This window comes from Sinohyriopsis cumingii, chromosome 4, assembly GCF_028554795.1.
Source record: "Sinohyriopsis cumingii isolate HCF-2022 chromosome 4, ASM2855479v2, whole genome shotgun sequence".
Lineage (NCBI taxonomy): Eukaryota > Metazoa > Mollusca > Bivalvia > Unionida > Unionidae > Sinohyriopsis > Sinohyriopsis cumingii.
Genome location: NC_142964.1, coordinates 59,893,497 through 59,919,410, shown reverse-complemented (window position 1 = coordinate 59,919,410; position 25,914 = coordinate 59,893,497). Strand labels below are relative to the sequence as shown.

At 35.1% G+C, this 25,914-nt stretch overlaps 1 protein-coding gene across 1 annotated transcript in view; it reads left to right on the top strand.

Annotated features, from left to right (window-relative positions):
• The window catches only part of LOC149801244 (MORC family CW-type zinc finger protein 3-like), a 95,806-nt gene that overhangs the window by 46,044 nt on the left and 23,848 nt on the right, over nucleotides 1-25,914 (top strand). The window contains exons 8-13 of the mRNA XM_089955317.1: nucleotides 3,375-3,497; nucleotides 5,051-5,148; nucleotides 8,314-8,406; nucleotides 15,429-15,557; nucleotides 18,177-18,260; nucleotides 19,779-19,812. Of these exons, the coding sequence (XP_089811443.1) occupies nucleotides 3,375-3,497; nucleotides 5,051-5,148; nucleotides 8,314-8,406; nucleotides 15,429-15,557; nucleotides 18,177-18,260; nucleotides 19,779-19,812 (561 nt within the window). The remainder of the gene's footprint in view (nucleotides 1-3,374; nucleotides 3,498-5,050; nucleotides 5,149-8,313; nucleotides 8,407-15,428; nucleotides 15,558-18,176; nucleotides 18,261-19,778; nucleotides 19,813-25,914) is intronic.

Below are 25,914 nucleotides of genomic sequence, written 5' to 3'. Positions count from 1 at the left end.
TCGTCCTGTACTTAGGCGGCATTTGTTTTTGATCTTTGCTCATGCTATATGTTACTTTAAATTGCTGGCAGTCCTATCGGCAAGTTCAAAAGATGTCAATGGTTAAGAAATTGACACAGTAAACACCTGGCATTTACTTTCATTGTACGGAAGCATATTCATAATACCCATGGGTAACCTCATTTCCCTATTGGTAGCCTCACTAATCTGACCTGGTCTGCCTAGTCTTGACCTCACACAGGTGTTAACTCCAGAAAACCTGACTACAGCTGTAGCATATTTAATTAGCATCTACATACCGCTCCAAAGCCATGTCATTTGTGAACAATGGAAGTGAGAACTAAAACTAGAAGGAATTGCTTACCCAGTGGTATTATTTGATAATGGAATATGGTACTGCACTTTTGGTACTCTCTCTCTCTCTCTCTCTCTCTCTCATAATTGGACATAATATTTATTTGATCATGAAGTGCAGAAAGAAAATCGTGATGCAGTATCTGTCCCTGTCCTGGTTATTCATCTTCTAAGTTTTCAATTCTACAATTCTAACGCACCTGTATCAAATTTAAACAACGTATATAACAAACAACATATATTACTAATGCATGCTGCTTTATCGCAATTACATCTGATATAAGTTAATTTTAATACAATAATAAATCATGTAATTGTTTCAGATTCTGTATGTTTTCATAGACGATCATTCCCCCAAAATGAAATAAGTTTTTACACATCTTTTTCTTACTTTTGGAGATATGTTTCTATACAAAAAATTGTGACATATGATAAAGTGATTAGGATGACAAAATCCATAAATAAGTCGATTCGAAATATAAGACGAAGCTAAGATTTTCTGGTCAAAAAGTATCGTCTTATAGGCCGGCAAATATGGTACTTAAAGACAACATAGGATATCTACACCCTGTGTACATCCTAGTATACATGGATTCATTAAACATCATAATTGATTGTGATGATCACTACATCTGAATCGCATAGTATATCATTGTGACCGTTAGTCTATGCTTCACTGACTTGAATTGAGTCTCAAACACTGTTCATTCCAGAATCATCAAACAAGATGATTGTGTCCATGCTATTACCACGACCATGCAATAAAAGAACTACATTGCACACTTACTGGTTTATGTTATATTTTTTACTTTAGTTCTTGATTTTATAGGGATTTTACTTCATGTGTACATGATGTTCTACCAGGAATCCTAAAATATGTTGAATGGATACATCCTGATGAGTACTACATGCTTATTTCAAAGAAAGGCCACTTTGGTGCATTTGTCATGCTTAACTGACTTTGGATTAATTACCTCTTTGTACCAATCCCATATAAAGGTTGGTGACCTACAATTTATTGGCTTATGAAGTTATGTTAACTCCTTTTGTTTATCTTATAACTGTTGTTTCTTTCTTTTCAAATAGGTTACCTGATCTTAATACCTTAGGAAAACTACCACTACCTTGTAAACCCAGGCTAAAACATTTTAATTAAAAAGCTAAATGATATTTGCCCACCTAGATGACAGTTGGATAGATTGATCACCCCTTGATACATGGATTGGTGTCAAATGCAATGATTACTTCCGTTACTACTTCCATTCTTGTCAAGTAGCACACTCTCGACAGAGAGGCATCACAGTCTGCATACAAACATTTTGAAATTTTTCTACCTTCAAGCAAGTTGGAGTACTGTTCTCTTCGAAAAGAAATATACTTCATCTCTGACTTTGCAACTTTTCTGCTTTTTTCATTCTTCAGTGACAACGTTTCTGGCTTTCCAATGGCATTATTTTTTCCTGTACTTGCATCATGATTTATAATGCCCCAAATATCAACTGTTTATCTCAGGAACGAGCATTGATGGTCAGCACAATGGACCCATCCTGGACAATTTACCCACCTGAGAATTTCTTCCTTGTGCTCATTACAAATGAGTATGTTGTCCAGGACTTTGTGCACTGGACCCACTTCTCCCAATGCGTACAAATATGAGGTTCCAACTTAGAAGATGGGATGACCTCACTGGGCTCATGTCGGGTATAACTCGTATAACACACGCCGGAAATCGCAATATGTACGGATACATGTACATTATTTGATAGCTTATTATAATATTCATGCCATTACTGACAATTTATTTGGATTTTATATTCTGTATTTCTCGCTTTTAATAGTACCTTTAGCACTTTCAAATATATTTATCAAGAGTAAATAAACCCATGATTTAGATAAAACAAGTCGGCAAATTATAATTTCATCAAGTGTAAAGGATATAAATGCATAGACCACAAATTAAGCTTTGTCTGTAAACTTAACTTTTAAAGTTCTTGGATAACTTTGAGTGCTCATGCGACTAAAACTATTAACGATGATTTTATCTTTGGAAAGACATTTTAATAGTCTGTAATCAAATGAATAAACCTTCATGGCTTAAAGTTTAGGAGATATTTTACATAGATTGTGTTATGATAATACTGCAAAGACTGTATAGTGAACGATTAGTTGTTATGCTTTGTAGGTCAGGCAGTTGATCAACTAATTATAGTTCTTCTACTTTGACATAAGAAAAATAATATTCCCTTGTACTGGTTTATATCTTCCATTGATGTTGCAGTGCAGTATGTATGTATGTATGTATGTATGTATGCATGTATCTATCTATCTATATATCTTCCATTCATGTCGCAGTATATATGTATGTATGGATGGATGCATGTATTTATCTATCCATCTATATATATATATATATATATATATATATATATATATATATATATATATATATATATATATATATATATGTATGTTTCAGTGGCATGCCACCACAATGCCGGTAATATGGTGTTAATTAAAACTGAAATTGTTAAATTTAAAAAAAAATAAAGGTTTAAATGTAAAGATGCCAAATTGCATACGCCTTTATTCATGAAAGACAAAATAGTTCTTTGTCAAAATCAGTTTAATCTGAATTTTTCTCAATAATAAATAATAAATATCTACATAGTTGCTACTGCAGACTGTAAAATGCTTCACAGAGGTCAGCTATGTAATAATTGATTTCACTGGTTTTCTTAGCAAAGTGACTCCTACACGTTATCCTCTAATTTTTGCATATTTTCATCAATTTCGTTACTCATTTGATATGATGCATGCCTTTAATTTTGGACTATTGCACAGGTAGACGATTGACCTTTTTCTTTTTCAAATGTTTACAAGATCACATAAACAAATTCAGGTTTTTTTTATTCATTTATTACATGTTGCATCAAATCGCTGAATTGCGAATCATTTTACAATTCGTATTTATTTCAGATAAACTTTCCATTTGCCATGTTTGTTCCTTAACCTACTTTTAGGAACAGAAAATTCACATTACATTTGGATTTACCTCCAGTAAGAACCCAGACGATTATGGTATCATGATGTACCACAACAATAGGTTGATCAAGGCCTTTGAGAAAGTTGGATACCAAAAACAGGTATTCATGGATGAAATGAATCTGGAATGCGTAGAGCAATGATGAAACAAACTAACCTGTACGTTTTATAGATGTGATTCCTGTGTTTTCATTAATTTTTATGGAATGCATAGAGCAATGAAGAAACAAACTAACCTGTACATTTTATAGATGTGATTCCTGTGTATTCGTTGATTTTTATAGTTTTGCATTTAATTTAGATGACTTTTAATCTGTACTTAAAATAGCAATTGGAAGTGGGGTTCATTTATTCCAGACAAGATCATTGTTTGCAAGGCTTTTTAATGTTTGGTTTGTAGCAGCTACAACATCCAAATAGGACTGGATTTCTATAATAGTGGATGTACTCCAAATATATTTTGAGCATATAAGTGTTATAGAAGAAACGGTATTTACTCCACAAATTGGTTTTAAAACCTACATTGTAGATGCTCATCTGCTGCAATATTATATAACAGATCTGACCTGGTTATCATTAGACTTGCTAACTAATGTCTGAGCCTAATATTTTGTTTTAAACAATCACAAGTGAAGTTACTTTTGGAAGCTTATTTTTTATTGATACTGCAAAACTGAATCACCGTTTCATGCTCTGGACGAAAGCAGTTTTCAGTTGTATATGCATAATACAATTGGGTAAACACAGTAAACATGTAATGGTAAGTTAATTGCATTGCCCCCTACAGTAGCAATTAATTTGTACATCCTTGAATAATCCTTGAATTCTGAGAAAACAAAACTAGTTTTATTATTGAAAATCCTTGAATATGTTGGAGTACTTTTTTTTTCCCCTTTAAATAATATCATTTTTCACTTTCCATATCATTTTTAAATTAAGAATTGTAAATTATTTTTCAAACATAGTAAATAAATAAATAAAATGGGATACAATTTGATGTATCAAATAACCTACGAGTAATATCCATTTGTTGTAGTGGAAAGTTACTTTTGTTTTATCTTCTAGTTTTGTACCTATCCCTGCGGTAATAAATGAAGTAACGTAAAATGGATGTTTAAATTCCATATGAATGAACAATCTTTGAAAGCTTGTGGGAGTCCTGACCCTTCCTGAAAAGTCATTGAAAATCAAAATCCTTGAGCATGTGTGAACCATGATTTCAACTTGGCATCACGACTCAATCGAGTCATGATACCGCTTTGTGTATTCATTCAATTCAGGTTCGCATACATAGAATAGCAAACAGAAATGATGTGATTGTCAAATGACTGAGTTTCAATTTACAAATACTGGATACAGCTACAAGTAGTATTGTCTTTAAGTTATAAAGTAAAATATGTTTAGTACAAATACATATGCAACCAGTTTTCATTTATTAAAAAGTGGAATTTAATACTTTATATTCAGACTGAATGACAAAAGAAACATGGAAATATTTTTGGATTGAGGGTATCAATAAAGCTAACCATTATGCAATTAATAATTATGTTACAAAGGAAACGAGAATGCTTCGAGTACTCCAAATCACACAACTTGCTTTGAAACCTTTACATTTGTTTTAAGAAATGTCAGTATTGATTCAACATTGTTTTAGCCCAATGACCTTGGTGTCGGAGTAATAGGAGTTGTGGAGGCAAACTTCTTGGATCCAATTCATAACAAGCAGGACTTCAATAGGACAGAAAAATACAGGTTTGTAAATACATCCAGATTTACGTATGTATGTTATGTACCAAATAGGTACAAAATTGACCACAATCTATCTAAAAAATGCACAATGTGCCTTCAGATCACTGTTTATGCTATCTGCTCTAATGTAGATTTCACAAAAACTGTGTAGATTGTAATTTGCCGATGCATTATGAACCGGTTGTTGTGGGTCCAACCTATTTCCCAGTCAGGAATTTTCTACACAGGTAAATGAAGTGATTTCACCAGTAAGCCTATATTAGTGATCAAAGATATGAATGAGTCACACATCTATACACCCTTTTTATAAACCAACCATAGTGTAGAACATATTATGTTATGAAGTTGTTCATCACTTCGTCTATTGGCTTTTAAAAATGCAGTATCACCTGTCATGATTTTCAGATGCTGGATGTAAGGCTTTGTTGTTGTTGTTGTTGTTGTTGTAGGGTTTAACGCCATTTTTCAGCACAAGATAGGCTATACATGGCAGCCAGTATTAAAGGTGGAGGAAGAACCCGGAAAGAACCACCGACCCTCGAGAAGCGGATGTAAGGCAGGGTATCATAGGATATGATGTACATCTATGATTGTGACCACCTCTAACCTCTGTATGATAACTCAAGTTGTCTACGGGATGCATTTATTAAATTTGTTGTATTGCTTGCACTTGGGGTCATTAATAACATTCAATTTTGGGTCAAAAGGTTAGGGTAACTATGACTAAAGGAAGAAAAACATTTCTTACAGTAACACAAGTTGTCCTCTGCAGTTACTGAACTTTCCAAAATTGCTTGGAATTGGGGTGAGGAATAACTTGCACCGATTATAAGTGTCCACATATAACCTGGCCACTTTAGCTGGAAGAAGAAAAGTGGTTTCCACATATTGGCATTTGTTTTACATCCAAGACCCAGACCAAATTATATTGAAAAGTTCCTTGAGGTAGAGATAAGCTATTGCACAATGCATTGCATCATTATATTTGACTATCTGCACGTCGTCTCTTTATTTCACATGAGTAGCTGGTGAAGACATATATGGCAGTGACCACTTTCCAGTGTATTTCAAAAGCAATATTCCCAAGCTGCATGGACTGAAGTATAAATGGAAATTAAACAAGTCAGACTGAGGTATCTTTCAATCCATTGGCTATTCCTAAACATGTCAACAAACCATGATTTGACGATGCCTTTAAAGACAGTATCATGGAACGGAAAAGGATTAACCAACTTATAATATGAATAGTATATGACAAAGCTTGTCATACTGTTAGAGTAAGCAGGACAAATAGTATATGACAAAGCTTGTCATACTGTTAGAGTAAGCAGGACAAATAGTATATGATAAAGCTTGTCATACTGTTAGAGTAAGCAGGACAAAAAGCATAAAAATTCTGTCTCCAGGTTGAACTTTCACTCCTCGATTAAAGTAAGGTACGAAAACTTATTGCCAAAACTAAAATCAGCTGTATGAAGTATTGAAAGAAATCGGATGAAAATGTGATGAAATGGTCACGACCACACCAGAAATATCAAATTCATTGACTGATTGAAGAACTCTTCAGAAGATAATTATTCCCAAAATTTCAAATTTGCCAATAGTCAATGTTACAATAAATCTTTCACATTTTTCATTCGTTGAGGTTTACAAGACACTCTTCATCGAGCCCATTCCATTTCAGCAGGTACCATATGGTATCCTTTATCAACTTTTGAAACACTTAAGTGATACACTGATAAATGCTTCGTTAAAACTTTGGAAACTGCCAATTTTTCACAATCTTGGCCAGATGCAATGGTGATACCAGTGCACTAACCTAGAAAGGATCAAACTGAACCATCCAGCAATCATCTCAAAGCTGTGTTTCGAAAACCATGGAACAGATGATAAATCATAGACTGCTCGGTTATCTCGAATCCATGAAAATACTCTCAGACATTCAATGTGGATTCATATGCAACACAAGCACAACAGACCATATTGTCATGCATGGAGCACTTATTAGAAAAGCTTATCAAATAAAATAACATATCGTTGCAGACTTTTTTTGAGTCAGTTTATGACACCACAAGAAAGTATGGCAATATAGAATGTTCCTGTTTACAGATGCTTCAAAAGACAGACACAGCATTGGAGCTGCCATTAAAGCACCATATGGCACCATATCGAGACGGTTGTGGATTAAGCCTCAATTTGTACAGCAGAAATTACAACCATTCTCAAAGTTTATAACTAAGTTGAAACCTGAAACAAAAAGTAAATTGCACCAAATTTTCAGATTTCCGCATTGAACACCCTCAAAATCTTAAACAATCACAGATATGACAGAAACATTATATTCTCAAAAAATCTGGGAAAAAAGTACTCTATACTGTTAGCTGTCTAGTCACACTGTCATAAAGGCTAATGAAAGAGCAAATAAAATAGCCAAGGCTGCTCTGCTGTCACCAGTTTCAGAATGGAAGAATCAGTATACTGAGTTGAAATATTGTATAAATTGGCATGTTCACCATATTTGACAAATTATGTGGAAATAAAACTCCGCTATCAGATTTAACAACATCACACCCATTATTGGGAGGGGATGATATTCCTTATATAGAACAAACAAGAGTGATGGGGCGGTATTGTTCCAGTAGCATGTCAGACATATATATATGATTCTTGCATACCTGCTGAAGGTGAGCCTCGACTGGAATGCATTACCCTTCCAGTGTCCAGAGACATTGACCAATTGGTCTAAGGCGCTTACCTTCGCTGATCACTGCCATGTTGCCTCTGACCGTGCAGGTTAGAGCTCGACCAATGTGGATAAGTGGGAAATCTTGCCAGTAGCTTCCCGTGGGTGGATTGTATTTAACGGGTTAAGTAACTGGATGCACATAAGTTACTTCTATGCTGACCGCTGATTGGTTTTATAATATGTGAGTCTAATTTGGGCTCTGTAGTGCTAGTTACAAGTTCAGATTAAGAATTTAAAATTAAAATTTCCAAAGTAAATATAAAAAATTGTACAAAAATCACTTGTTGGAAAATGGCCAGGATTAATTTTGTGTGAATTTATTTTCAATATGATAATGTTTACCACAGCTGCCAGATACTATTGAAAGTAGAGGTGAGTTATTATGTAATGGTTGATACACTCTGGTTTTATTCTCTTTATAGTGCATTTATAACAAATCTTTCCAAAAAATTGAATGACTATTGGAATGAGAAAACGAGTGGAGGGTCTGCACGAAATGGGACTTTGAAAGAAAAGTAAGTAATTGGTGATGATATATCTTCATGTAACATGGTGTATTTTTGTATCACAACTAAACGTTGTGTCCTCTGAAACACTGGAGTCTGTCTAATCAGATGTTTAAGAGCTATCCAAATTCATATTACAATTGTGTATTTCCATTTGTCCATCCCATCACATTTTTGTCCAATTGATTTCACCAGAATCATTGTGATATTTTCATTTAATAACAAGAATGTGTCCCATAAAGGGTTTGGTTTCATCTGATAAGTACCATACAAGTTATCTCCCATTTTCAAAATAAATTGTATTTACACTTCATCTCTACAGAGGGAGGAGGGTCCACAATCACTCACTTGGTCCTGGTTTTTATTATTTTGATTTCTTCCCCGTGTCTTTTACAAATAAGAAAAGTTGCTCCACTTTATACTGATTGTAGAAAAACAATTTTTTACCTTTAAAAGCTGTAATTTCATATAGGAAAAGGTAAATTGACCTATATGGCTAAAAGGATCTCAATAGTGTTGGACCAAAATTCATTATTTACATACTTTAGAGGTAATGCTGAGCAGTCATCTAATGTCACCACCATTGTCAAAATGGAAATACATTTTAACAAATCTAGTTTCCTACAGTCATTTCATTGTGCACATACAGTCAGTCTAGGTTATAAAGTACCCCCATGCATTAGAATATATTTGGGGTTCAATTGTTATATTTAAAATGACTTGTCTCAGTGACAAATGGCTTGTAGAAAATACCATGTATATATTGTATATAAATATGATATTCAGCTAAAAAGCTAGTATACTCGTTTAAAAAACCACCTTTCCAAGGACAAGAACTATAACAAAACGTTTTAAAATTGTCAAGAGAACAAGCTCAAAAATACGGTGATAGTATTTGAGGTTATGATATAATGGAGTCGGCTTACATATACAGTGTTCAAGATAGCATATTCTATTTCCCTGGACATTATTATTTCCTCCTCCTACCTTAGTTAAGTCTTGCATTTAGGGTATTTCAAATATTGTGGTGGAAAATAAATATTGCGTTAGCAACTATTTTTTTATGTACTTTATTACTAAAGGTATTTACTTCATGTTCCAATAATTATTTTGTGAATTATATTCATACGCATGTGACATTTTGCAGTTGTAAACTTCATGGTTTTACTGACCTTGATGAACATTGTTGGGCGTTTAATTGAACATAGTCCATGTATTCTCATTTGTTTAAAAGTAACCAGCACGATTATTGTTATATTTAAACGGTCTTGCAGCATTAGAATTTACATTGACAAAGAAATGCATAATATATGTCTCTCTTGCCCAAAGTGTTTCTACCACTGCTAAATTTGAATACTTTCAGGCTGTTATTTCCGATATTTGGTCATTCTTGCCATTTGCAATTTAAATAATGATGACAGTATGTACCAAAGTCAATAAAGAGATACATGATTAGTGTATCACTTTTCTGTTTTGTTGGTGACATATGTGAACACTTTCGGATTGTTATTTCAGAGGGGTGTGTGTGTGTGTGTGTGTGTTGTCATTTCAGATTGAACAATGTGAGCATTATGTGCTAAAGACAATGAGCACAGTATCTCTCCTACACAAAGTGTTAATCAGCTTCTAACTCTAGTGTAGCTGCGACGAGGTCAGAAGGAATCTGGTCCACAGCTTTGTGAAAACCCTTGTAGGGACAGGTTATCTTGCTGTCGACAGAAAGTGATGTAACCTCCACCAATTGCATGGAATTAAAGGGAGAGTGTGCCTCCTTATTTTTTAATCCAAGTGGGCATAATTCTGAGCATGGCCTTCAGTCCTGAAACTCCAGATACATGGGTATTTGTCAGATTTTGATGATCCGTACTCTCACCCTCCAATCCCATAAGCCACCCATTGGGATGCTCAGCTGTCAGTCAAACTGTTTGGCCATTCTCCACAACTAGTGATTTGGTATTGTTCCCTTTGGCAAGTGATGCCATATACTAGCCATCTGCACCCTGCTATACGGAGTTATACAAGGATCTGGTTAACCATTTTCTTCATTTCGCCACAAGCACCAACCAGATGATCACTGAAACATCCATCCAACCAACAACCGGACTGTCCAGCCAGCCAAGACTCAGACCAAACATTACAGATAATTTATACTGGCAAGATTAATTCTGGCACTTGCTCAGCCACCAATACAACTGATGGATCAATTGTTTATGGCTTACCATTTGGAGAGATACTAACGTGCATATATGCCAGTTATTCAAGGTATATCTGTTAGCTAGGTACCCCGCTGCACATGGAATCGTACCTGATGAGGAAAAATCCCATTGTAAGTGTGGGGATATGAGGACAACTCCCATTGTAAGCGTGGTGATAACCTCAGATAGTTAATTTCTCATGACTTTCACAGATTTTGATTTCATGAGACAAAACGCCTGTCTTCGCTTGTCTTTACTGAAGCTTTGGCATTCCTTGGCTCTTCGTTGTAGACCTTCTAATATGTCATAATTGTTTGGGAGTGTAGTTGATAAATATGGAAACCGGCAGCACAAGGACTTCCTCGAGAGCATATATTGCTTCTCCACCTCAGCAGCAATGGAGATGTCACCTGCAAAATGAGAAGAGACCGAACACTGCTCAACAGCAGTTTGGACCTGAGTCTAATTGCAGGTGGCAACAGACCCCACAATTCCTGAGGCAGTTCAGTAAGAGGATATGAACAATGTTTCTCCTTCCCCATGCCTCCCAACAATCATTGATGACTTTCCCATGCCTCCCAACAGTCATCGATGACTTGCCAATGGCTGCCACCTATCCTGATTTACTCGGGACCATCCCAATTTGTTTTTTCATTGGAAACTTACACCCTAACTGACTGCATATATCCTACTCACCAATGTCAAACTCTTTCATATTCTTCAAGATGCCCCACTCAACTCCAATATCCATTCCATCAAAATGACACACGAGAGGCCGCATGAGATGAGTAGGTCTAGCGAATTAAAGGAAACATTGATTGTAGCATTGTCATTCCAACATTCTTCCCTGATAAATGTTGCAGATGGGTTGACTGAAAGAGTTAGCAATGATGCAGTTGCTCACTTCAGGTCAGAGTTTGGCCATAGGTCAGTCGCAAACATTTGGGCCTGTAAATAAGGTCTTATCAAGCATTTGATGGATCTCAATGATCCATTTCACCATCCTTACGCCGCTGCAGCTTTGGCTGCTGATAAACAACTACATCTTTCCAGCCCCCATACCTATTTTCTAATGACCAGAGATCTGGTGCATCACATATAGACTTACATTTCTTGTCTATGTTGAAACATACGCAAACTAGTTTGCACCAATCCATTTATTTTGTCGTACATTCTACATTGGGGTTCAGATCTGACTTTCTGGGAATATTGCATGCAGACAAGAAGGTAGTGGGTGATGAAGAAAGCCCCCTCCCACAATGACTGTAGGGATAACCCCAATCAAGATGCAGTTTTATAAAACAGATAAGAACTTTTCTTTCAGTGTTATGTCTAAGCTCACTGTAACATTGCAGCAACATATTTCATGCTCGATCTAGAAATGATATACCTTTTTGTGGCAAGGTGCAATCACAAATTGTAAATGCACTATCAGTTAGAAAGGAATGGTTTTAGACCTATGCCTGCTGTCACCTTCCATAATGGCTTGAATACCAATCTAAAGCAGAAATTGAAATCACAACTGAAAGTAAACCTTATCTCAGGTGGAACAAGTCCTGGATGAACAACATTCTACTTGATCCAGTGATAGAATTTCCAAGGAGAATCCACGAGAGGTTGAATCTGCACAAACAGCCACATTCACAATGTTTTTCTTCCCTGCCTGAATGGGTTTCTTCTTCACATCTGGTTCTTGTCTGGAGAGTCTTGCCAGGAAAAGAATTGAAACCATCAAGCATGGCAAACATCACAAATGCTAAGGAAGGTCTACGAGGGACAGTGGCTTGATTTCAGGGACTGTTACAAGGTCATCAGCATTGTCCCTTTGCTTGCCTCATTTCTGCAGTTAGCTGACTCTATTCTCTGGTGTTTGAGAAGAACAAGTTTGCTCCAGATACTATCAAAGGGTGGAAGAGATGATGGTCATGATAAAGATCTATTATACCTGCTAGGAAATTTTGACTTTAAAAGCTCAAACTCTCACCCTAAATAGAATCTTTCATCGATTTTGACATGGGTCATCTCATATCAATTTGAACCTTTTAACCAGTACCCTGCTGAAGCTACTTTCTTACAAGATATAATTTTTTATAGCTATAGCTTTGGCACATATAGTGAGTGAGTAGCATTACCTTTCAAAGGACCCAAACTGTCTCTGATTCAGATTAGATGGCGCCATTATCCAAATGCTGAAACCAGGTTTTGTAACTATGAAAGTGGCAACATTGGAAATCAAAGAGTGGTCAGATACTCTCTTTTCCAGTGATACCCCAAGATTGGCGGCAATCAAGGCCTTATCTGTGCTGTCAAGTATTAATTGAATTACACAGAGTAGACTTGTGGGGCATAACGTCTGGGAAAGGGCTGGGAAAGAAGATATAACCCCATATGCCCAATCATCGTGGCTGAAGTTGTTGATATGCCCTTAATACACTAAAGTCTCGTAATACTCTAAAGTCTCAGATACGCCTCTTAAAGATTTTAGCTCATAAAGTTAGAGTGATATCTGAAAGTATAAAGTTCGAACATAACATTGCAATATTAGACACAACTGAAGCTATTAACTGAAATGCCCTGTCTATCAGCCTCTCCCGTTTTTATCTATGTGGTCTGGATTCTTAGTGACAATAGTAAAATCAGGTGGGTTTTGTGGCTGTGGCCCAGATGACCACCAGATCCAGTTGATAATAGCACACCCTGACATGCCCACTGGTGTGTTTTATCACATCTGCTAGGTTCGCCTGGAATTGTTATCATTGAGAAGAATTCCTGTCTGTCTGTGTATGATGGTCACTGATTACCTGACCATTGGTTGTATTGCTTCTCATCTATAAGCTTACTCGTAGTAGAGATAGTTGATCATATTTACTCCCTAATCTCATAATGGTAATGTGATGGGGAAATGTATTCAAATGAGAAAGCAAATTTTGTTAGTAATGTATTCTCCGAGAAACGTAATTTATAAAAAAAATTATGTACTATTCCTAACAGTCTTCAGCACTCCAGAAAATACCAATATCTCTAATGAGCCACTATTTTTATCGATCTCTATCACCTATTGAATTACCTCACCTATCATGCAGGTATATCAAAGACATATAGCCAGCTGTCATCCATGTTTCAGTAAGCATAACTTGTCACCCGATATGCAGTGGCCTACAATAAACTTGTCTTTTGTATTTGTCATGGAAATATAACTATAAGTGCCCCATTGCAGCCTAGAGTGAATTATCCAACTGCCAGAGCACGAGTGCATATGCAAATGTTTCTCACAGCCCTTGAATTATGGTATTGGTTGGGTTCAAGGGTACTTTTGGTGAACAGTACAACATACTTCTGCATCAAATCCGATGTTTCACAACTTGTAAATCTGCTTTGAATAACATGACCCTACCTTATGTTGCCATATTGAATTATTGTGGTACATCAGTGGATAATCGGCCATTTTATCAATAATGATGATTTTTTACTTGATTGTCTGTTGTTTGTCATGTGGCTGTCAGGTGACGAATATAACTATGAAACTATTGTGATGGATGAACAATGTGAATCCATCCATTTTACCTTGTAACCCAAATCGCTCAGAACACTGAATTAATCTATCCAATTTGTAATTTGGCATGCTGTTTAACATGATAATAGATGTATGTGTTGCTGATGTTATGTGTTTAGGCTCGAATAAACAGTAACACAAGAAAAAGTGAAAATAACAAGCTTTGAAAAATTTAACAAATAATTTATTTCCCTGGAAAAATACTGTGAAAATAAAAAAAATAAGAACTTACCGTTTTAAGAATCAAATCCAAAATTAATCCAACAATAATCCACGAATAAAATTGTAAAAGTCCTAATATTGAAATGTTCTAATGAATTCAAGTTTGAGTCCCGACGAAAAATCCAAGTTGGAAGGCGATGAGGTATGCTGTATCCTGTACTGTGTTGAAGTCTACAGTTCCTTAAAGAAATACAAGAAATAATCTGGTTTTGAATTAATGAAATTTCTTTGTTCAAGAATTCTGCATGAGCACTCAAAATATTCCAGAGAAACGAATTAATCTTTTAGAATCCAAAATAATTCAAATAAATATTAAAATAAACATTAAAATGCAATTCCAAAAATGACACAAAAAAAGAAACACCTTTACCTCCCAGTGTTTAGAAGCCCAACTGAGATCTCTCTATGTCTCTAAGCAATGGTTTAAAACTTGAATATTGTGCAAAACAGATGCCCAGATAAGGGTCACGTAATCATGTTTACGTCACATACTCTCAGCAAGGCCCTGACAAGAACCAATCATTTTACTCAAAGAATAAAATTAAAAAAAGTTGTTTACTTAAATAAAACTCTTTACAAGCCTAGGGTCATGTATTCAATACAGCCCCTATCTCATCTTTAGTATTCCCACAATAAAAATAAATTAAAAAAACTTGTTCACGTGACTATTACTAATTTGAAATTAAGGTCAGGAACTAGGTCAGCTTTAAGTGTTTACAAAATGAACAGTCAAGGTCAAACTATTTTCTGGAAAAGTATCGAGTTCCTAGTAAACGAAACTACATTATTTTGACATATAGTGAAATTTAAAAAAAAAAAGATTTTAAAACTTACAAACAATTATATCAGATGTAAATTAAATCAAATATACATAACACGGACAAATCATTCTTGATTACGGTAATTACAGAGTGTAAGGAATAGGTGGATGCATGCCCCAAACAACCCAATATGCTAATAAAAGTTTTACTACATTAAGGCATTCTTAGCATTTTGTATAAGCGACATTGGCTTCTTGTCAAGCAGAGGTTTATCATGTGAGCATATGTTCTATTCTTCAGAAACCTTCCTGATTGGACATGGGCTCAGTGTGAAAACTGCCTAAAATGGAGGAGGCTTCCTGCAGGGATAAATGCAGAAGACCTTCCTGATAAATGGTACTGTCATATGAATCCTGATGCCAGCTTTAAGTAAGTATTCAGATGCAAATCCAGAGAAACTTGCTGATTACTACTTTTGCGTCATTTATTATACTTTACCTTGTCATAAGGTCAAGATCATGTATGGCATCATTTGTTGTCCATTCACAACATCTACTTTCAGTTTCCTCACAACTTCCACTTGCCACTTCACACAAGATTTGACAGCAATTTGAAATCAAGATCTTTCAAATTTAGTAAATGATGTGGGTCCATCATTCAGTATGTCCACCATTACTAAAACTAGATCAAACTTCAAACAACTTCCCAAAATCTGTTGAACAGAATCTGACCCAAGTTAACAGAAGCATGAAGGTCTTTAGATTTGTTAAAATGATGACAATCCACCTTCAGATATTGACACTATCACTTCAAAAACAAACCTTTCAACAATCTTAAACCAAATTAAACCAAATAAGACAAAAAGCATCCTAGAATCAATGACTGTTAAATTTATAATAACGATGCTGAGCCACCCTCAAATATGGTCACAGACCGCTCCGGTGGCCTAGTAGTTAGAGTGTCCACCTTGGATGTGGGAGATTGTGGGTTTGATCCCCAGCCAAGTCATACCAAAGACTTATAAAAATGGTACTAAAAGCTGCCTCGTTTGGTGTTCAGCATTAAGAGGTTAGTGTTAGGACTGGTCAGCCTGGTGTCAGGATAATATGACTGGGTGGGACATCATGCTACATTGCAGACATTGTAGTGATATGACTGAAAAATTGTTAAAGCTACGTTAAAAATCCTAATCACATCACATCACAAATATGGCAACCATTACTAAAATAGAAAAACTCTCAAAAAACTCCTGCTGACCATGCAGCTATTCACCAAAGTAGAAATGTATGATATTAACAGAATACCAGTTTGCTGCCGTATTTTTCCAGCGGTACTTTCACACTATACCAGTATTTTGTTTGTTTCTGTTAGCAAGTAATCTACACAAATTCCAGAGTAATCTTGTTACAAATTCAATAATAACAGCATCGTTTAAATTTTTCAAGAAAAACAATTCAGAAGCTATTATTATTTTTTTACAAAAACAGTTGTACTTGTCACAAATTCAATTTTAATATTACAAGTATAGTTATATATATGATCCTGTAATCACTTTTTTGACATGTGTCACTTATGCCAACATGGTAACCAAATGGGATGTTTTGAAAGCCAACTTTTGAACTAATTTTGAATTAACTCAAAGTGTCATGTTCAAGTTATTTACTAGTATATGTATTAAGTACATCATTCTTTTGTAAGACTGTAAACCATCCTAAGATTTTCAGGAGAGCAACTAGTTTCTGTTTTAATTTTACGTAATTTTTCAAGTGAACTAAATATTTTATGGACTGTTGAGGAAGTATGTTTAGTGGCCCTCTTTGATAAATATGATGCCCAACTCCAACCAATTTCTATACAGGTGCAGTGTTGCATACCTGTTGTTCATAACCATACAAATTCATGGAAAAGACAATTTCTGTTTTCTTGAGCAATAGCCCATTGACCAGTGAGCCTCTTCTCAGGCTGTAATGACAACTCTGCATAGCACTGGCAGTATTACAATTGTGGAATCAAATATGCTGTTTTCTTTTTTATTCTATTACACCAAAGTCTTTGATTAGGGTGAATGTTATCAATAGATATTGTCATTTATGTTTATGTTTCATTGTAAGTTATTCCTATCGCACTTTTTATGAGATCACAGGTATTTTTGTTCTTTAAAATTGCCTTAAGCTTACTTTGTAAAAGATCAATAAGTGGGTGGGTGTGGAAAAGACTTGGAGATATGATGCTCATCTCAAGTCAAGAAATATTTAGATCAAATATCAAAATTTATCGAGGAAACAAATTTTTCAATTTCATGTAACCCCATATTTTCATGTGTACATATTTGATATTTGGTAGAAATAGCAAATTGCATGTGCACCCCAATAGACTGCTGGGTTTAGAGAATACACATCACTAATCATGATTACAAGAGATAAAATAATAATTAACATATTAGCATGTGCCTGTCTCTTATATAGAAAAAGAAAAATAATATATTTTTAAATGAACGCAAATTGCAGATCTAGAATGGCACTCACTGTACAATGCAGGTTACTGATTTGTAACCAGAGTTAACAGTCATGTACAGCATGCAACTCTTTGGCTAAGTCATCTATTATTGAGTAGTTAGTTCAATGGAAATAATTGAATAATTATTTATTCCTCACACTTTTTAAAAGTTTAGACTTTGTTGCAATATGTGACATTGATTGACAATTGGCAAAAGTGAAACAAATGAAAAATTCTTCTAATTAACATTGCTGTTGTTTTGTAGCATCTACAAGCCATATTCGATCAGCAAATTGGTAATTGGTGGTTCCATGGATCTCATTATACTGTATTTCATGGGAAATGTTTGCATCTTTAATAAATTTATTACTTTGACCTTAATCTATCTATTCTACATGTCTTTCATTCCCTTAATGAATCTGCTAGTATGTATCCTTCCATCATTCTTTGAATTTACTCAAATGACTCTTAACCGTACATAAATCTCCCTATTTCTGACCCCCAGGTGGTCATTACACACAGGCTTGAATGATTATTTTGTATTCCGTGCAGCCGCTGTGATATTGCTGAGGAGCCAGAGAATGAAGATGAAGCTCTGCAGCAGCCAGTATACAAAAAGACATTTAAAAAGAAACTGTAAGTCCATTACAATAAGTACCATGCTTATATGTAGATCCAAAACTTGTGTTCAAAAGCCACATCCTCTAGGACAAGCAAAGAAAGATGGAGTCTGAAGCTTACTTATTATTGGCTCTTTTCCATCAAATGTCCCTAATGCTTTATCTGTCATTTCTGACTGTTATGCCTTTCGAAAGAAGTGATTTCTCCAATTTTTGGAGATTAGAGTTGCTTCTGTGCCATGTTCACCCTGATCTGCAGACCCATTGTGCACTGTTTGCAGTTTAGAATGCACTGAAAATGGACAAATATGATACTATATGAGCCAGCAAATGTTCTGATCTTGTTATTAATGTAAACATATACACCATAAATAAGTTTTGCAAGTTAAATTTAAAACTGTTATTGTGCATCACCATTAATGCGTTAGTGTTACTCTTATCCATCCTTATGGAATTCCAAATTATTTTACTAGTAATAAATAGGTCACTGTGACCCTATTCGATATCTATCATTAACACCTATAATGTTTCTGGTGTAGTTGCTTGAACAGTTTTTTTCTGAAAAGTCTCAAAAAGTAATTTAGTACATATTAATATATTGATATTGAAATAATGATAAATTAGTCATGACATTTTTCAGGTTGATTGAAATTCAGACTAATCCAAAAAGTTGTGCTGAAGTAAACAGTGTGCTCCTATTAAATCTATGTTTACATTACCAACTACTGTACATCCATGTTGGAATTGACGAATCTTGGAGTTTTCTTGTTATTTGAATGAATCATTTCTTCAACACTTAATGTTTTAAACTGTTTTAATTAAGCGTAGAAGTATGTGTATGTGTGTATGTATGTATGTATGTATCTGTGTTTAAGATTAGATAGAAATAAACCTAAACATTCATTAAATTACTGCCTTACGTAATTTACAAAGACATAGTATCACTTTGTTATATTGCTTTTTGATATTACTAGATGCTGTAATACAAGTGTGACATACATTGGTAACCATTTTGAACTACATCCACCATCGACAGTGGATACCTTCCTTTTTATGGCCAGAATGTAACGATGAGTACCCTGTATGTGGTATCTCCACTTACCACTCTCTTGCAGATGTATATCAGTTTAAGCTTATACTCTATACAGTTCATATCCTGCCATATTGCCTCTAGATAGCCAACAAAATCAGTGCTATTTTTACCCACACATTAACACATCCACGTGATTCTTAAAAGAAAACAAATATTATTTTTAATTGCACCTTTCCTACTTTATGTGTAATTTTTTCTCACATCTGTGTTATCTCCTTCTTGGAAGATCACTCTCATAAGGACACTTTCCTACTTTATATGTAATTTTTCTCACATCTGTGTGATTCTCCTCTTGGAAAATCATCTCTTATAAGGGCACTTTCCTAGTGCAGAAGATAAAGCCTTATGAAAAAGGAACCAATGTACAATTTAAAAATTAGCTCTGTTATGCTAACAAAGTGTCATTGTTATGAGTTGATTTTTCTCTTTTCCTTGTTCCAGAAAAGAGAAAAAACGGGCAGAAGAGAACGAAAAGGTAAGAAGTTAATGTAACATTATATTGTTCAGATTTATTGAGCACAAACGTTACTTTTGCAACTGAATAATAAGCATATATGCTAATATTGGGTTCTTCTGGTCATAGGAAATGGTGCCAATCTGAAATAAAATATGGTTGTGAGAGTAGCTGTCTTAAAACTCGTATCACTAGTACCCTTGAATGGAACATCATTTTGACCTTGGGGTTTTCTCAAGAAGACGTCTTAGATATCTAACTAGTCCTGAATAGAAATGGTGCCAATATGACATGCAATATATGGTCATCTTGAATATCTTATTATTGCAACTCTGGATTGGATGGCCATATTGACATGGCATGTTCACCAAAGATGTCTTATGACAACTAGTCTGTCCAAAATAAAAATGGTCCTGATCTTTTATACAGTATGGCCACCAGATGGTTTCAACACTCAGTAGTTGAAAAGAAGAAATGTTACTATCTTCAAGTCCAGGAAATTGTTTTGGATAGATGAATGACGGCCCCTTTTAGAAACTTTTGTTTAAATTAGCGAAGCTTGTATGTGCTATTTTTAGAAATATTTAATTACTGTGAAAAGTATCGTGATGCATTTATTTTCAATGTTACAGTTATTTTGCATGTATCAACCAAATTCAAGAACATATTGCATTAAGATGGTTCATAATTGGAAAGATGAGTTCAAAACAAAATATTTTAAGCTACCGTCCCAGAATCTGTTTCGTTGTAATGCTCGTATTATGCTATACATTTCACTTAATTTCTCTTTTGCATTTATTTGGATGATATTGTAAACAGCTGAAGATGTTGGAGAACTAAGACTTAATAAATAACATGAAAATTAATTAAAATCCAATACTTAAACAATTATGAAACAATGCTATTATGTTATGAAATGTGGAAGGTATATTAAGCTTATAGTTTTGGAATTTATTTTTGAAATTTATTTTAAGGGGAACTTTTTGTTATTAGTTTATCTGATTCTCTTTTCAATTTATTTATTTACTAGGGCTTCATTGAATGCAACCAGCATAGCCCTATAGTAATCATACTGAATGCAGTCAGCATAGCCCTATAGTAATCATACTGAATGCAGTCAGCATAGTCCTATAGTAATCATACTGAATGCAGTCAGCATAGCCTTGTAGTAATCATACTGAATGCAGTCAGCATAGCCCTATATTGATCATAATGAATGCAGTCAGCATAGCCCTATAGTAATCATACTGAATGCAGTCAGCATAGCCCTATAGTAATCATACTGAATGCAGTCAGCATAGCCCTATAATAATCATACTGAATGCAGTCAGCATAGCCCTATAGTAATCATACTGAATGCAGTCAGCATAGCCTTATAGTAATCATACTGAATGCAGTCAGCATAGCCCTATAGTAATCATACTGAATGCAGTCAGCATAGCCCTATAATAATCATACTGAATGCAGTCAGCATAGCCCTATAGTAATCATACTGAATGCAGTCAGCATAGCCTTATAGTAATCATACTGAATGCAGTCAGCATAGCCCTATAGTAATCATACTGAATGCAGTCAGCATAGCCTTGTAGTAATCATACTGAATGCAGTCAGCATAGCCCTATATTAATCATAATGAATGCAGTCAGCATAGCCCTATAGTAATCATACTGAATGCAGTCAGCATAGCCTTGTAGTAATCATGCTGTTCATCTGGTTCCACAACAATTATGTTTTCACAAGCATAATGGATATAATGTTGGAAGTTAATCAGGCTTTGTATACAGCATTATGTTGACGATGTTTCCGACATTATGTATCTTCATATAGATCTCCCTTCTAACTTACATTTCCACATCTTAACTTCAGCTAGGATTGTTGGATTTCAACTAAACTGTAATGTATTCTCCCCTTTTCTTAACCTTCCTTCCATTTTAACTTTTGTTTCCACAATATAACTTTATGAACATTTATTGGATTTCAACTCAAATTGGTATACTGGTTCAAACTGATTAGCCCTTAAATGAGTTTGACGTCCAGGCTACAACTTACAGATGTTTTTGTCAAGTGTTGCCAGTCCTCCAGAATTTGGTTTTTCACAGCATAACATTACAAAATTTTCTTGGATTTCAACCAAAATCTGTCATGCACCTTTATAATGATAAGGCCTAGAAAGAGTTCTGTGCCTATGGTGCATGCATTCCACAATCACATTAACATTAGGAAATAAGCATTGCAACCTCTTGAATCCGCCCTCTGTGAAAGAATACAACTCACTCTCTCTCTCACACACACACACACATAACACAGATGCATATGTGTGTATATATATATATATATATATATATATATATATATATATATATATATATGCGTGTGTGTGATGTGTGTGTGTACACAGTATCTCCACTTAGCACTCTCTTGCAGATATATATCAGTTTAAGCTTATACTTGATACAGTTGAGATATCCTGCCATATTGCCTCTAGATATCCACCAAAATCAATGCTATATATTACCCATCTATCCTCATGGTTTGTATCGTTTATTTTTGGGTCAATATTTGTTCTTTCCTGACATTTTGCTCTAACACAGCATCCTGGTGATCATTTTGATTGTTTGCTCATTAAACTGCCTGGTATTTTCGCATGATTAGTAACAAACATTATATTTGTTACACATGTATGTGAAGACTTGCAAGTTATTTTCTGCTGTATTTTGTCATTCCACTTGTTTCCATTCAAACATGTCTAAATTGTCAAAGTGCAGGAAATGTTGTCATGGATGGATGCACATGATACATGCCTCATCTGTAATGTGTTCATCTGCTTCAGCTTGAAGTGTCTTCACAGGTTGATTTGAAGGGTTAGTCTCCTCAGTTCACTGCAAGAGTAAAGAGATGGGTGAAGTTAAAATTGGTGCAAAGCTACATCTTCACCTTTCACAATAAGACATCAATAGCAATGAACAATGCATCTGCTGAATTCAGATGCAGTTTATGTTCTTGTTTTTCAGATATGTCCAAAGCAGAGTTGATGGCAATTGCAAATCATCCTGCTGTTTTTCTTTGTAATCTACTGGGTTCATTCGCCCCCACCCCTCTGACATGCCTCATGTTTAAGTATGGCCATTGGGCCTGTAAGTTCAGACATATGGTGTACAACATGTTACCAACTTCAAAGGTTTGTACTGCCATTAATCCTTTCCATATGCCACTCTTGTGGCTGCTGACTGGCCAGACTCATCTGCCCGCTGGCTCTACCAATTAACTAGCAATCACAGTCCTATGGGAATATGTCTAATTGGTCCATCAATTTTCTTTTGTTTAAGCTACTGAGCGGATTGTCCTACACACTATCTGGCCTCTTTTCCCACAATCCGTACTGACACTGCAAGCTGTGTCATTTGTCTAGCTGCCATTCTTTCAATTCATGACATTTCCAAATTGATGTATACTGTGCCACACACGCAAACAATGGCACTGTCTATCCATTCCACTGGGTAAGATCTATAGAAACATGGATAAAATACTAAATGTAGAAAGTCCACATAGTGAGTCCTGGGACAGCCTTGATCAACTTCAAAAAGTGTCTGTGGATGAGATCTACATGATTTTAGCACACTCTGAAGCTGAAGTGTACAGGTTTTTCCCCGACTTAAAATAGTGCCCTAAGCCAACAAAATTCAAATCTTGTTCTAGTCATAGACCTTAGCTGTCTCAACAAGTATATAGTCTCATCGAGGTTCAAAATAAAAACTGCATGTCTAGTCAGGCTTTCTGTCAAAAGGGATGAATTTGACACATGTCCCTATTTTCATCCAGCATCATGCAACTTCTTTCAGTTTACCTTCAGAGGAACAATATAAAAATTCCATGTTCTTTCATTTAGTGTCCCAGCATTAGCCCAATGGCAATCCACTTATGTCATCACCTTGTTCCGATCAACTTCATCAACCATTAAAGTAGCGTATTTGGATGACATCCTTGAGAAATACATATTAAGGTCATTTTCTATGAAGGACAGGAGCAACTCTTTTCCCTCTCTTTCACCTGGGATTTCTTGTAAATTTAGAAAAGTTAGATCTTACTGTATGCTAACACTTCACTCATGTCGGTATGGGAATTTTATACCAATCTATAATAACATTGCAGTGTGGATTAATAATAGTGAGTGGATCTCGACAAGAATGTGTGCAACTCCTGAGTTTGCTTAAATGCGGCAGTAGATTTGACTCTTCTCATCCACTCTTTTCAAGACATCCTTTGGCTTGGAATTCCTCTAGAAAAGCCCCAATCAGAGATTATTCTTTGAATGGACACCAGTTTGTACAATATGGGGGAGGCATTTGTTGCCTTGCATCATTACTGTCGAATCTTATAGGAAACACATTTCATTTCAGAAGCAGGAGAAAACTTTTCATCATATTGAACAACTTGTTAGCATCCTACCTGCTCAAATGGGGGAAACGAATTCACCATAGGATGAGCCGTCTGTTTGGTACATTTTACGCCAGTACTTCCAGCTAAAGATCATGATCCACATCAGACACACTCACATTCGACTCATTGTTGGGAAGGGGCGAGAAACTTTACATAGAACGGTCCATTCCTCGATTGTCTTTCAGGAAATTTGTACATTTTGGGGGCATCCAATGATAAACCCTTCTGTTATGTGGCATAACATCAAACTGCCCACTTTCATCTGTCCAGTTCCAGATCGACAGACGCCTGGTCCAGGGCACTTATTTGGCCACTGGGGACTATACCTAACCCTCAAACGTTATGGTACTAAGGATAATAATGAAAATAATTAGAGAGAACTACAAAGTGATTCTGATGGTCAGTCCAAATGGGATAAATCCTGGGTAAATGATGTGCTCAGTCTAGTGATAAACATCCTCAGAACGACCCCAGCAAAGATCAACCAGCACAGACAACCCTAGTTGCATGTGTTTCATCACTGCCTGGACAGCCTTCTCTCTCATGCCTGACTCTTGTCAAAATAGCCTTCCATATCACACAATTTAAGTTTCAGTCACAAACATAAGCTCATGAGCATGAATTTACCTAGTTTTAAAGCTTATTGGGGAAAGTGACAAATTTTCTCTGTGACTGATGTACAAGCAGCAACATATGTAGTTCCACTGATTAAACAGTCCTGGTTGCCAGCATTCCATTCGTATCCACTCAGGATCTTCCATCACAACTGGCTCTTCCTAAGATAGTCTTAGAAAGGAAACAATCATTTAGTTGTATGCAAATTATGTGGACAAAAATTTTGAAAACATAGTCCATGAAATAACTTACATAAGTTTATGCCTTTGTTAGATTTATTAGATTTAAGTAGACAATTTCTTTATACTTTCTACTGTACCATACTATTAAATAAAGCATGTATACTAAAAAGAGAAAGATAAGTCATATAAAATTTTTGATTTAGTTTGATCAGAAATCAGAAGTCACAATCATACATCTGTATTTTCCTAATTGTATGGACCTCATAATATATTTTAATAATCTTTGTTTAATTAAAGTAACGCACGTTAATTTTTTTTCAGAATTTATAATATATCATTGAATTTTCTGCAAATTATTAACACTGAAAATAATCAATGCAGAGTGATTTATAAAAAATACAGGGTCTTTATTAAATAGCCAGTATAAACAGTGAGGAAAACTAGAGAAATTCATTTTCTTAAAAAAAACTAATCCTTTGCAAAATCAAAACTGAAGAGTACCACCAGAAAGGGTCAATAACTACAAACGAAACTAAACAAAATGAAATCCTGGGCTGATATCAATGACTATTAAAAACCTGGGGAACAAAAGAGAAAAAGCAAGAAAACTGGTTTAGCAGGTCAAAATGCCTGAAGGGAAATGAATACGAGCTTTGAAACCTAAAATGGGATAATATTTTGCAAGAGAAAAGTATAACAAAACAAAGACACAAATTGCAGATTCTTAATAATATGTAAAATGTATTATATACACCCCTAAAGCTCTCACCAGTTATATGTGCTGGGACAGGGATAAGGGGGTGTCCGTAAATAAAAAGATTTTACATTAAAGATTCAGATTAATTGATAACAGTAAATTACCATATATTACTGTGTTATGAACTATTCA